The 13288-nt window shown below is 58.0% G+C and overlaps 1 protein-coding gene across 6 annotated transcripts in view; it reads left to right on the top strand.

Moving 5' to 3' along the window:
- Positions 1 to 13287, top strand: part of TSPAN18 (tetraspanin 18) — a 177614-nt gene extending 164327 nt beyond the window's left edge. For all 6 annotated transcript variants that reach the window (XM_004763185.3, XM_045065992.1, XM_045065989.1 and 3 more), the window contains 5 exons: positions 2925 to 2999; positions 4160 to 4258; positions 4673 to 4855; positions 7973 to 8056; positions 10125 to 13287. In XM_004763185.3, the coding sequence (XP_004763242.1) occupies positions 2925 to 2999; positions 4160 to 4258; positions 4673 to 4855; positions 7973 to 8056; positions 10125 to 10172 (489 nt within the window). In that variant the 3' untranslated portion in view covers positions 10173 to 13287. The remainder of the gene's footprint in view (positions 1 to 2924; positions 3000 to 4159; positions 4259 to 4672; positions 4856 to 7972; positions 8057 to 10124) is intronic.
- The last annotated feature ends 1 nt before the right edge of the window (position 13288 follows it).

The following is a 13288-nucleotide window of genomic DNA, read 5'->3' as shown; positions in this document are numbered from 1 at the left end:
GTATTGGGTTGGTCCACGGGAAACCCTACAGGCCATCGGAAAGTCTTCAGACCTGGAGGCTCTTACGGGTCTATGTGCTACGCACTCTGGGTCCCAGGTTACCCCCAGGTAACCGGAGGGGTTGGTGGTAACCATGACGGCTTCACCAGGCTGCCCAGAGCACCTCGGGAAAGGAGCCTTGGACTGTCCTCGGCACCTCAGTGGTGGTGAACTCTCAGTAGGGCTGGCGGGCATTAATGTCTCAGGACTTGGCTGCACCAGCACTCGCCCTTGGGAAAGCTGCGCCTGCCTCTTGGTTCTGAACCCCCTCTGAGTGGATCTCTGCTGCGCCGGCCTCGGCCTTGTGCAAAGCCCCCAGCCGCACCGTCCGGGAGGGCCTCACACTCCCGGGACGCTGAGCATGCGGCATGCACATGGCCTAGGCTCTGGCTCATCCGCACTTTCTAACCATCTCAGCTGTGATCCGTAGCCAGAGCCAGCTCCGTCGCCTCGCTGAGGATGGAAACCATTTCCAGGGCTGCTCTTTGTGAGCCTGGGAACTGCCAGTGACTCCACCAAGAGGGCAAAGGCAGGGAGGAGGTCCCGTGGAGGCCATGTAAGACAGGGCCGGCACCCATCCAGCACCAACCACACGGAAGGGCCAGGAGGCCTGCTTGGGGCCTTTCACTGTCTTGGGGATGAGAGCCGGCAGACTCTCGTGGAAGTGGGGTTGGTAGGGTTGGCAGAATGGACAGTGGGAGTCCGATGGGGCCGGGGATGGGGGGCAGCCTGCCCCGGGCACAGGAGCCCCTCTGGGACTTTCCCCTCCGGGTGGGGACTCAGCCCCCAGCAGACCCCCTAGGGCTCAGAAGAGTCAATCCCTCAGGCCAGCCCTGAACGTGCTTTCAGGCAGAGAGAGAAAAGGCAGGACAGATTGCCAGATTAAGAGGAAAAGTTTTGCTCTGGCATCTTCGGGCTGCCCACCATTGGAATAGTCATTCCCTTCTCTGGCTTGTTTCCTCCAGTGTGGGAGCTAAAGAGAAAGGCCATGGGATGGGCATCGGCTTCTAGAACCGACCAAGCGTCTGTAAGCCAGAGCCCACGTGGGCGGCAACTTGACCAGTGAGCCCCCTGCCGAAGGAGACCATTAGGGACAAGGAGTGAAGCCGTCCTTCTTGGGGTGGGACATTTAAAAACAAATGAAGCCATTGACAGGTCTCAGGACTGTTTTCTCTTCCCACCCTGGATAGACCATCTAGAAATCCATCCCAAGGCTCTCTGTCTGCAGCCCAAGCAGTTCGGAGAAACCCCAGGGCCTGCGCAGGGCAGCCGCTGTTAGAGCTGCAAAGTCAGGAGGGAACACGACTGGGGTCTTCCTGGGATGAGGATGAAGCGACAGAAACCTTCTTCCTCCTGGAAGAGATGCGATCCAGGGGAGGGGTACCAGGAGCTTGCCAGCAGCAACGGGTGTCTGTGGGGAAGCCAGCACTGAGCGAACGCCTGACAGCCGCCGGGCCCTCTGGGGCTCCCATGGGAGCTGGCTTCCGCGGTCCTTCTACACTTGGAGGAACCTCAACGACAAGCTTTGCTCAACTTCTCACGACAGACAGAAAGTTGCATACCCCTTATTTCAGGATTCCCCATGATGATCCCAGGAGCAGATGTGAGCATCCCCATTTTACTGACAAGGAAACTGAGGCTCAAAGGAGTTTTCCTGATTATCCCAAGCCACATGAAGGGAGGCAAGGAAGCTGAGTTGTCCTGACACTGAGGGCAGGACTCCCGCCTCCTTCCAGCCCCTGCACATCTCAGGGCAGCCAGGCCATGGGGGCTGGGAGGGTGTGCAGGACCTTTGGGCGGTGGGGATCTGGTCCTCTGCTGGTGGTCTCCAGGTGGGTTGACAGCTCCGGGTTGGCCACAGACCGGAAATGCCGAGGGCTCCTCGACGCAGAGTAATGAAGAAAAAGTCATCTCGTTCCTTCTGCCCATGGCTCTCAGCCAAAGCAGTGCCCACACTGACCATGGTCTGCAATGTGGCGGAGAACAAGGTCATTAGGGTGAGCGGGTCAGTCCGGGATCATTTGTCCATCTGGCAGCCGTGTACCAATACCTTCGCTGGCAGGCATGGGGAATGCTTCTGTTCGTGATATTGGGGGGGTGGGGGTGCAGCTGCTGCTGGACAGGCATCTCTGGGGGGCACTGTGATGTGGGGGACCCCAGGAATGGCTTCCCACCCGGCAAGGGGCTAGGCTGAGCCTGGTCTGGAAAATGAGGAGCTGGTGGACGAGGAAGGGCGGAGCTTTCCTGGCAGAGGAGGGGTGGCCGCCAGACAGACCGCCAGGCATCATGGACAATTTGGAGAACGTCAAGAAGTGCAGAGAGGGGTCTGTTAGATTTCAGACTCCAGCGCCTGGGTTTCCCCATGTTCATGGGCCTGTCACTTCCCCTCCCGTCTTGCTCCTTTATTGTGCCTGAAGGTCAACATCAATTCCTCACTGCTCATGGAAAGGAGAGGTGGCCAGGCAGGGAGAGGCAGCGCTGGGGGAACGGGGGCTGGGGAGCCAGTCTGGGGTCTCCAAGGAACTCCAGATTTCCATGAGGAGAGGACCCAAACAGGTCAACTTCAGTCACCTTCCAGGGCTACGAGGTGATGTTGTCCAGGCTGAACACTGCACAAGGGGCATCGTGGAAGGGGTGCCATTTGCCTGGAAGCCATATTTGTTTGTGTACTCTTTCCTATTTGTATTATAAGCTTGCTGACTCTGACGATGACTTGTTGGTAGGCTGCTTATGAAAAGATGTCTGAGGTAGGGCAGTGAGGGTCCCTCGTCTCATGAAATTGGTACATTGGGTCAACTGCGTGACGGATGGGCGGGGGCATCAGCGAGCAGTCGCCTGCCCCCTTCCCACCACCCTCGGGGCTCACAAACCTCTTCTCTTCACAGTTCTTCCTGTTTATCCTCATCATCTTTTTGGCGGAGCTCTCAGCGGCCATCTTGGCCTTCATCTTCAGGGAAAATGTAAGTGTGGGCCTCCCATTGCCCCGGCCTCCCTTGGGGGCCAGCCCCTCCCCTCCTCAGACAGGGTTTCACAGAGTCGGTAGCCTCTCAGCCAGCAATTCCGGCTCAAATCATGACCCACCACCTCAGAGACCCTCTTCCTGCGAGGGTGTTTCCAGAAGGTAGAATCAGAAGGTCCTTTAGAGTCTCTGCTCTTCCAAAGCACCTGATACAACCCACACCTGATTCTGGAATCTTCCATCCCACACCATGCCCGGCAATAGTCGTTTGGCAGAGGCTAGTTGGCGAGGCTGTCCCCAGGCCCTGGGGGTATGTGACGTGCAGGAGGACAGAGCAGGGCCCTCTCGGTTGAGGTCCCGGCCAGTATGCAGTTTGGGCAACTTGCCCTCACCAGCCGCCTTTTTCCAGGAGCTCCAACCACCCAGGGCACCAGCCCGTCCCGAGTCTATAGGAGCCAGGCACGGTGGGGGGTGCCTGGAAGCAGGAAGGGGAGGGAAAGAGGGGTGAGGGGTCCAGACACACAAGCTGGTCCGAAGGAGCAGGAAGGCAAGCCAGGGACAGAGGGGAAGAGGCAGCCACTCTGTGTGCCGGGAATGGAGCCTTCCAGATGGGCACCACATGGGGCCCGGTGCTCTCACCACAGCAGGGAGGATAGAAGGGAGGACCGTGGTGAGGCCCGAAGAGAATATGTGGAGGGCGGTAGCGCCTTCCCAAGACCTTTGGAAACCAGATCTGCAGACTCCCTTCTTCAGGGCCAGGGACCTGGGGCATACCTGTGGCTCTGAGGAACCGCTCAGAGGGGAGGGAGTGGGGTGAGGGGCAAGCCCCCCACCCTGGATAAACCCTGCTTCTGAGAAGAGCTGCAGGGTGGAGAGAGCTTCTGGGCTCGCTGCCCAGAGGTGGGTGTGTTGACTTCCTATTCTAGCTGGTGATCCGAGGAATCCCAGTGATGGGGGGGGCATACGCCCTGGAGTGGGGACTCAGGAGCCACCCCAAGGTAGTGGCTTGGGAGAATCCCCGACCCTGGGGCCCTGAGGCCTTGCCTCCTCTCCAGAAGCAGCTAGCTGAAGAGACCAGGCCAGGGTCTCTTGGGATGCCCCAAGCTGCTGGTAGAGAGGGAGTGGGGGGATCTTAATCCCCCCCTCTGCCTCTCCCTCCAGCTCACCCGTGAGTTCTTCACCAAGGAGCTCACCAAGCACTACCAGGGCAACAACGACACAGATGTCTTCTCTGCCACCTGGAACTCGGTCATGATCACGGTGAGTGGCGCCCCCAGGGATGCCATGAGCATTCAAAGCCATGATGCCAGGCACAGCGAACGTCCCGCCTCCAGAGCCCACTTGGCTCATGGACCTGTACCAGATATCACTCACTGATCAGGGCTGGGCAATGAGCCCAGCCTGGGCCTTGCAGTCGCCATCCATGCAGCATTCTGGGCCGTCATTGTCACCATCACCCCCCATTTTACACAGAAGGGCACTGGAGGCTCAGAGAGGTTAAGTACCTTTCCCGGGGTCACACAGGAGCAGCAGACAGAGTTAGCCCCTAGCTGAGTCTTGACTCTGCTCCTTGCCTTATGAGAGTCTCGGGGGAGGCTGTCTGGCCACCTCTGCCCCCTGGGCCCAGCTCCCACCACCTCCCCTCCCAGACTCTTCCCTTCGCTGTCCTCCTAGTTTGGCTGCTGTGGCGTCAATGGGCCCGAAGACTTCCGGTTTGCATCAGTTTTCCGACTGCTGACTCTGGACAGTGACGAGGTGCCCGAGGCCTGCTGTCGAAGAGAACCGCAGACTCGGGATGGGGTCCTGCTGAGCAGGGAGGAGTGTCTGCTGGGAAGGGACCTGTTCCTGAACAAGCAGGTACCAGGCCCTGCTCCCCCAGGCAGGGGGCCTTGGATGGCCAGTGCTGGGTGGAGGGTGGGGGGGAGATGCTGGCACGGGGCCCTGGAGCACCCCAGCCATCGCCTGGAGAGGTGGGTCACCGTAGGTGACTCCTCAGTGGGGCCAGGAAGCCCCTGGGATCCAGCCAAAGTAGAAGGATCAGTGCAGCAGATGAGGCTGCGCTGGCCCAGCCGGAGGAGTGGGCCTTTGGTCTGGGGCTCAAGGGGAGCTGAGACTCCGCTGTGTTCCAGGCGGGGGTCTCCCTGAGCTTCTGACAGTGCTGGTTGGGAGCCCAAACTGAATTACATAGAGGGGGCCCCTTAGATCTTATTTTGGGGGAAGCTCACCTTCTGTGCCATATAGAAGCCCCTTCTGACCCCCAGGGGGCAAGGTTCCCCTCCAAGGTCAGGGAAACTATCAGACTCTTTGCATCTCTTGCCACCCGAGGACTTTATCTGGGTCCTGGGAGGAATGCCTTTTCCTTCTTGCACGTGCCATCTCTGGGGGACACACGGCACCTGGTTTGCCCCCCGTCCCACCCCCGCTGTGAGACAAATTGTGCCCTTGTACTTGGTGCCTCCTTCCCACAGAGGGGAACACGTGGGTGTGGGTGTGAGAGACCAGGCAGGGGGAGTCAGGGGGAGAACAACGATGAGCCCAGGACACGCTCCACACCCCTCCCTTGATTGGGCTTCTCTTGAGGCTCTCCTGGGAGACTTCCAGATGCAGGGGACAGAGCAGGAGGCGGGAGACAAGGGGCTCACGTTCTGTTGAAGGAAGCTCATGCTAACCAAGGAGCAAACTAGAAGTAATTTCACATGGTCATGATCACGAAAAAAAAGAAAACCAGATGCCAAGCTGGAAGGGACTGGGATGGGGGCCACAGGGCAGGCCTCGGAGAGCCCCATGGCGGGGGGGGGGGCACATGCTCAGGCCTGCCCCTGGCCCTCTGATGACGTCTTTCCAGCTTCAGCTTGGAACTTAGCACCCCTCCCCCCGCACATGTGGTGTCAGACGACGACATTCAGGGGCCCTGGGATCAGGCCATGTGAGCTCGGGGCAGGGAAGGCCACCAAGGGGCTTGGGTCTCAGCCTCCCAGAGAGGCTCCAGGACAAGGAGGGGAGGCAGGGGAGGGCTCAGGCTTTGAGGTCCAGCAGGCCTGGACCGCGACACCCTTTCTGGACCTCTGCTTCCTCATACCATCGCAGAGCCAGCTGGCTGTCCTCTTTGGAAAGGTGGCGTGATGCCATCGCCACCAGGGAAAAGCAGCACTTCCTACTTCCCCAGCAGCGAGGCCAGGGGACCAGGCAGTGGCCAAGGAGAGGCGAGCAGAAGTGGTACAAGGGTACCACTTGTGTCCTGTCCTTAAAGCCCTGGGTTTGTCCCTCCTCCTTTGCCCCAGGACCTGGCCAAGGAGGGTGTCCCCCTAGGATGTCAGAGCATTATGAGAGGAGTCTGGGCCACGGACAGCTCCACAAAACACATGGACCACCTCAGCTTCCTACAAAAGGCAAAGGAACATCTAGCTTGTCTAAGGCCCTGCTGTTTGGGATGCCCGGCGCCCAGAGCCAAACCAATGTCCTGAGGCCACCTGTGGATTGTTCTGGAAGGCTCCTCATGGGCCCTGTTCCTGTAGAGTCTCACCCTCGTAAGCTTCCTATTTCTGGGCTCATCCTCGATGATGACACCCCCTTCCGTCTCCCGGGCATGACTTTGGAATCCGAGCTCCTTGGGAAGGTCCCTGTGCAGCTGCCTGAGTTCTTCGTGGTGCTTCTGTTCCTCATGAGATCCTTTTCTGGAATCCTTTTCTCCTTGGCATCTCCATCACAATCTTGAATCAGTAAGCAAAAGTCTGAATGCAAGGACACCAAAGCCCACCTCAAGGGGCTCGTGCAGATGCCCTCTGTGTTTCACACATAGCAAGAATTCTGGAAGGCAATGGCTTTCCCCATTACATCGGTAGCTTTGTCCTGTCTGTCAAAGCCTGGCCTCCATGATCTTTGTGGACTTTCCTTGGTGGCAAAACGGCTGCCATGGCTCCAGACATCCCACCCATGTTTAAGACAGAGAGAAGGGAAAGTGTGGCACCACTGTCTTTCCCAGAAAGCCCCAGTGGACATCTGTATAGACCTGGATAGCCAGGACTCGGTTCCATGGCCACCAAGGGCCGAAGCAGAAGGCACTCCTCTGTGGATGTTGAGTTAGTCCACCACTGTTTACTATTGACCTCTAATGAGCACAAATAAGGAAATCCCTCAAGAAGGTGACCCATGATGAATACTCAGAGTCAAACCCGCCAGAGCAGTTTCTCCGGCTCTTCTCAGCCTTCCCTGGGTCAAGATGGTCACCTGGGCAGGTCAGGGATATGTTTGTTCTCCTGCTGGAAACGAATCAGGGGGTCTCCCAGTAGATGATGACCTTGCTAGAGCTTGAGTCCAGGCCAGAGGGGTGACCACAAATAGGAAACCATCCATATTCCCCATCTCTCTGGGTGATCTTAAGCCCTGTCTCCGCACAGCATCACATTTCTCTCCTTTATCCCCAGTGCTCCCCCACGTGCTCCCTGGCAGGTTGTAAGTGTGGGGGCTGCTGTAACTGTCCACATAAAGTGCTACATCCTCATTTTCCTGGCATGGGAAAAGCATTCCAGCCAGAGAACAAGAGCAGCATGTGCAAAGGCCCTGGGGTGGGAAAGAACATGGGGTGCTCCAGGAACCAACAGAGGAAGGCCAGTAGGGCAGGAGCACAGTGAGCAGGGCAAGACTGGCTCAAGGTGAGGGCAACAAAATGGCCACTCCCACTCTCTCCATGTGTCTATATCCACCTCTGTCTCTGTGTGTGTATCCCCAGCACTGCTTGAGAGATCAGTAATAGCACAGGAATCCATCCGCTTAGAGGGGCCTGGAGTGATGGGCTCTGGACCTTGGGGGAGGCCCACCCAATGGTGCCAATAGGGGTTTGACAGGGTAAGCCTGCTGCTGCCCGAGTTTTGGGGCCCCAGGCTAGTTCCCAGGCTTCATACTTCAGTCCTGATGCTGGCCCCTGACCCCAGACTGTCTCCAGTTATGGCCTCTCTTCTGGTCCTTCCTTCCCAGGGCTGTTACACAGTGATCCTCAACACTTTTGAAACCTACGTCTACCTGGCTGGAGCCCTCGCCATAGGGGTGCTGGCCATTGAGGTAAGTAAAAGCCCCCCATTTCTCTGGCTCCCCAAAAGCAAGGCACACACAGGGTCTCGGGGAGATCCCCCGTAACCTGCATTTCCCAGCCCACCTCAGTCTCCACATCCTAAATCCAGGACCCAATGGGTCCCCCATTGCAGGGACTGTGGTGTGGGAAGCCCAGCTGAGTCTGTCTGTTGCCTGAGTCACTGTTGGACTCTGGGCTCATCTAAGCAAGCCTCCAGCAGTGAGTTGGCAGGCTCTGAGAGTCATTCCACAGTCTTCCTCCCACTGCCCGCTGCACCCCCCATCCCGTCCCTGTTCCTCTCTGGCTAAGCCTCCCCCAAGGTCCAGAGTGAACCCTTTAACGAGAATCAACACTGCTGCCTTGTGGGAGGGGCTGCGGCTTGTGCGTCCAGATCAGACCCTTTTTCTGTGGGAGGCTCAGGGCCTCTGGGGCCTTGAGACCTCACAAGGGCAGTCTTAATGAACCCCTTTCGCCCCAGTCCTGGCCAGGGGCAGTGGTGACTCCCAGCTCTGAATGAAAGGGAGGCGGCTGCAGAGTCTGCAGAGTCTGACCACCGCCACCAGGTGGCACTTCCACCAACAGACGGAGCTGCCCCTCCCTTCTCCCGCCAGCTCCTGGACTTGGCATTGACCATCTCCAGGAAAGACCACTCCTGGGCCTCAGCCAGGCCTGGGCGGGCGGGGAAACAAAGTCAGGCAGCCCGAGCCACAGCCTCCCTGTGCCTCCTTAGGCAGGTGGGGGGAGGGGGGAGAGTAGGTGTCCAGAATGCCCCTCACCAGAAATGTCACTTTGCTCAGCTTCTCAGGGCGTCCTCCAGCCCTGGGTGGAGCAGTTTTGTGGAGACTACCAGGGATGTGGGGGAGGAGGGGTCATTTATTCATTCATTCAGCAAGCATAGATTGAGCCCCTACTGTATGCCAGCATCGTTCCAGGTAAAGCAGGTCTCTCATAGGGCAGGGGGACACAATGAACAAGGGACAGATAAATCTGCTGGGACTGCGGGAATCGCAGGCATGTGTCCCGCTGGGGAAGGACATGGGCTTTTTGGGGATGGCTCCCAGCTCTGCCTCTCCCCAGAGGGGCCTCTGAGCTTTAGAGGACTCCTCTGCAAAATGGTACTACTACTCTGTTCCCAGGCCGCGGTTGCGGCTGGGCGTCATAAGGATGGCAGAGGGTGGGGACTCCATGCCTGGCCAGGCTGTCCTAGAGTCTTGTTAGACAATGTCTGTATTCTTGATCTGCTGTCCTCACCCCCGGCCCACAAGCCTAGCTGCACCCCGAAGGGAGACAGGAATCTGCTCCCAAAAAGGGACTTTTTCTGTATCGCTGTCCCAGCCTCACCTTTGCCCACGCCGCTTCCCCAACCAGAAATCTGGCCCTGAGTCTGTGGTCTGGGGATTGTCCCTTCTGCTACTCGCAAGAAGACCCCTGCCTGTGGGGGCCTCAGCCATTCTAGTCAGAGGGGCATCCTGAATCTGGGTCTCTGCCTGCCCTACCCCCCAACCCCCTCCCACCCAGGGCCCTAGTGCGGTGTTGGGTCATAGTGCTCTCAACTCTGGCAAGGGCTACATCTTCCCCTGCTCCTGAGAGCTAGAAAGGGGAGTGCATGGGACTTCTGAGTATGGGCTGCAGGGTCACAGCATAGACCCAACCCCCAGCTCCCCCATTTGCAGCTGTGTGACCTTCAGTGGGTCACATGACCTCTCTGTGTCTTGCCTCTGCTCTGTTGAAGATTTCTGAGAAAGTACTTAGGACTGGGCTGGGCGCACAGGAAGCTCTCAGGCTTCAGGGCAGGGACACCTTTGGCCCAAGTTGCTGCTAGCAAATAGAGGAATTAGATTTGAACCCATGTCCAAAGCCCACTTCTTTCCATGACTCTGCTGCACAACAAGGGCCAGTGGCTGGCAAAAGGTGCTTGCCCCCAGGGATCCTCCCGCAGGAGTGTGCCCATTGATGGGTGAGCCCCCTTGCTGGGCCGATGGTTACTTCCCCTTGGGAGGGGACAGCCGCGTGCCAGGCTGGAAGCCCAGCCTGACAAGCCAACTTCTACTTCTGCAGCTTTTCGCCATGATCTTTGCCATGTGTCTCTTCCGGGGCATCCAGTAGAGGGCGTGGCCTGGAGCCTGAAGCCTCACCCACCACCACTGCCCAGCCCCCGACGCCCTCCCCTACTCCGTGCCCCTGCCCCCTTGGCCCCAGGGGAGGAGGTGAGATCACCATAAGTGGGCAGGAGAAGGGGCAGAGGAAAATAGCTATTTTTTTAACAAGAAAATGAAGATGAAACTACGATTGTTAGACCCTGCCTGGTCTCCGGGTGGGTGCCATGGGCTCTTTTCAGGGGCCGGGCGCCTGAACCCCAGGAAGCTGTCTGCACTAGAGACCAAAGGAACCCCAGGGCCAGGTTCCCTCCTCGGTCCCACCAGCCTCTGGCAGTCGCAGGCCTGGGCCTTCTCCTCAGCTCCAGGTGCCAAGAAAGTGCAGATCTAGCCAACAAAAGACAAACGCAGCTCTCAGAGGTCGACAAAGCCCCCCAGAGCCCCAAGGAGACTCGGTTGCCTTGTCCTTAAGAACTCGGAACCTACATTCAACCTCTGGTCCTCTGATGGCGTTGTCCCTGCCTCGGGCTGGGGTCAAGAATGGGCTGCAGACACTGGATCCAAGTGTGGCCTAGCTGGCAGAGTCCCTGCTTCCCTCATCTGTTGGATCACATAATCCAGAAAGCCCAGAGAGGGGCCATTTTTCATTCAGTCACACAGTATATGCATGACAATTCTGAACAAGAACCCAGTGGTCCCTTGGCTGCCTGTTGCACCTTCCAGGGCTCTGTAGGTCCCAGCAGGTCTGCTGCTCACACCCCTCCCTGGCCTCAGCATCCTGGCTTCCCCAGGAGAGAGAAAGCAAGCTGGTCAAGAACTTACCAAGCGCCACAGCTAAGAAAATTCTGGACTGTCCTCCCTGCTCCCTTCCCACCTCCCCATACTTCCTTCTAAGCCCCCAGGGACACGGAACTCTCACACACACACTACAGTCACTTTTCTACACTGCCCACCTCTTCCCACAAGCCCAGCCCTTTCCCTGTTCCCCAACAACTCTGTGACTCCCAGGGCTGGAAGGAATCCCCAAGACCATCTGGTTCTCCTCTCCCCTCCCAGAACTGAGACTTGGATGTATTCCACAAGATTTCTGCCAAGACTTCACCACCCTCTTCTTGCATACCTCCAAGGACGGGGAGCTTTCTACCTCCTGAGACAGACTTGTCTTTGGACTGCTTTGACTTCTTAGCGTCAGCTCAGTGCACATGAGAGTTCTCTGGTTTTCTCTGCTTCCATCTGTGGCATTCCACTTGCCCTCACTCCCCAAAGCGTTAAGGCCACACAGTGCCTCCCCCAATCCCCATTTTCTCCAGGCTAAAGAGCTCCAAGACACCTCATTTCTGCTGCCAAATGGCTTCTTGTCCCTTCATGGGCCCTAGCACACTTCTGAGTGTTTCTTCCAGGCTGAGGTAGGGAGGTGTTTTCCCCTAGACCCACACCCACACAGCACCCACAGACCAGTCCCTCAAACACAGGCTGTGCATTCTAGACCAGTGTCGGCAACTGTATCGCAAGATCCCTCCACCCCAGTGAATCAGGATTGCCTGCCAGGCCTGTTCAGAGGATGGGAGGTTTGGGGACGGTTGGGGGAGGGGGGAAGGACAGCATCATCCTGATCAGTGGTGTTGGCCAGACAATCAAGGCTTGATTAGTGATGGCATGGCAGTGGGAGGGGCAACACAGAGCTGTCCTCCCCCACAGTCCCTCTTCAGTATTTGGGGAGAACCTATTCTGGATCCCAGACCCTGTGTCCGCTTCTAGCCTCCCAGCCCCTAGGAGAGGCAGGGCTGTGCCTGGAGCCCCATGCCTCCTGGCTCTGCCACTAGCCCCCTTTACAGATGCAGCCCTGAGCTCTGTGCCTGCTGTAAAGATCGGGTTCAACCTCCTCCCCGTCTCTCCCCTTCCCCATCCCATCCTTATGCTGCCCCCGTCCCCCAGTCCCAGGCCCTGCTCCTGGTCTCCAAGCAGGGGCTTTCCATATTATCCCTGGAACTCCAGATGTGTGGCCATGAACTCCCCAGAGCCCCCTGCAGCTAGCGGGTAGCCCAGCCCAGCACGAGCAGGGCCTTGGACTTGGCTCCTCTCTAGACCCACACCCCCGCCCACATGCTCAGCTCCAGCTTCCTGGCAGAGGCAAAGGGCTGGTCTGAGCTTAGCAAAAGTAACAACAGCTGGCTTGGCTGGACTCAGGGTCTTGTGGGGCAGCTGTGTGGCTCTAGTCTGGGGGCATCTCAGGCTTCCTGGTCCCCTCTAGTCCCCTACCAGCCAGGAGAATCTGGGACCTTCAAGATAAGAAGGGCCTGGCCTCTGGCATGCACTCCCTTCCCATCTCCAGTCGTGTCCATTCTTCCCACCTCTTGTCGGCCCCGGGAAGGTCCGTGGGAGGCAGAATAGATCCCAGAGGAACATCAGGCTGAGGCAGGTTCAAGGGCGAATGGTGAGCGTCATCCCCCAGAGTTTTCCAGAAAGGTACCATGGAGCACCGAGTCCGCCACTGCCCACACAGGGGCTGGAAAGGGAGAGTGGGCAGTCTCCAGCCGTGACCATCTGCAAGGCTGCCTCGCAGACGGTCCGAGGTGCAAAGGACAGAGCCCAGTCCCAGTCCAGGCTTGCCCCCTTCCCAGGCACTTCGATCTAACTGGGCCGGTTCATATACAGACTCAGCACTTGTCATCGAGGACAGGTGTTGCTTGCGGTGGTCTGGCTGCAGGGCCACGGGGCTGTGGGGGTGGGGATACCTCTCTAAGGAGACCTCCTCCAGCCGAGCTGCAGAGGCCCACTGTTGGTCACACACACACACAGCCTGGCCTGAAAGCCAGGTTTCTGCTCCAGAGCGCGTGCGTCTTGGGAAACAGAAGCCGTCTGAGGGCTTCGGAGGCTCTCTTGTCCCTCTCATTCTTCCATGCCTAAGGGGCCCAGACCGGAGACCCCAAACCAGCCGAGGCCCCAGCACCCCATCTCCCAGAAGCCCCCTCTTCCCTTTCCCTCATGGGTCCTAGGTCGAAAGTCTATTTTGAAAACTGTAAATGTTCCTCGCTAATTTATCATGTTTATTTCCTGTGATCCCCCCCCCTTTTTATATTCTATATCAAGAGGAGTTTTTTGTAATATAAAACAGGACACCCACAC

Source organism: Mustela putorius, unplaced genomic scaffold, assembly GCF_011764305.1.
Source record: "Mustela putorius furo isolate JIRA1106 unplaced genomic scaffold, ASM1176430v1.1 tig00003859_pilon_pilon_pilon, whole genome shotgun sequence".
In the NCBI taxonomy this organism is placed as follows: Eukaryota; Metazoa; Chordata; class Mammalia; order Carnivora; family Mustelidae; genus Mustela; species Mustela putorius.
Note: the sequence above shows the minus strand (reverse complement) of the source record. Positions and strands in the feature narration are given on the sequence as shown.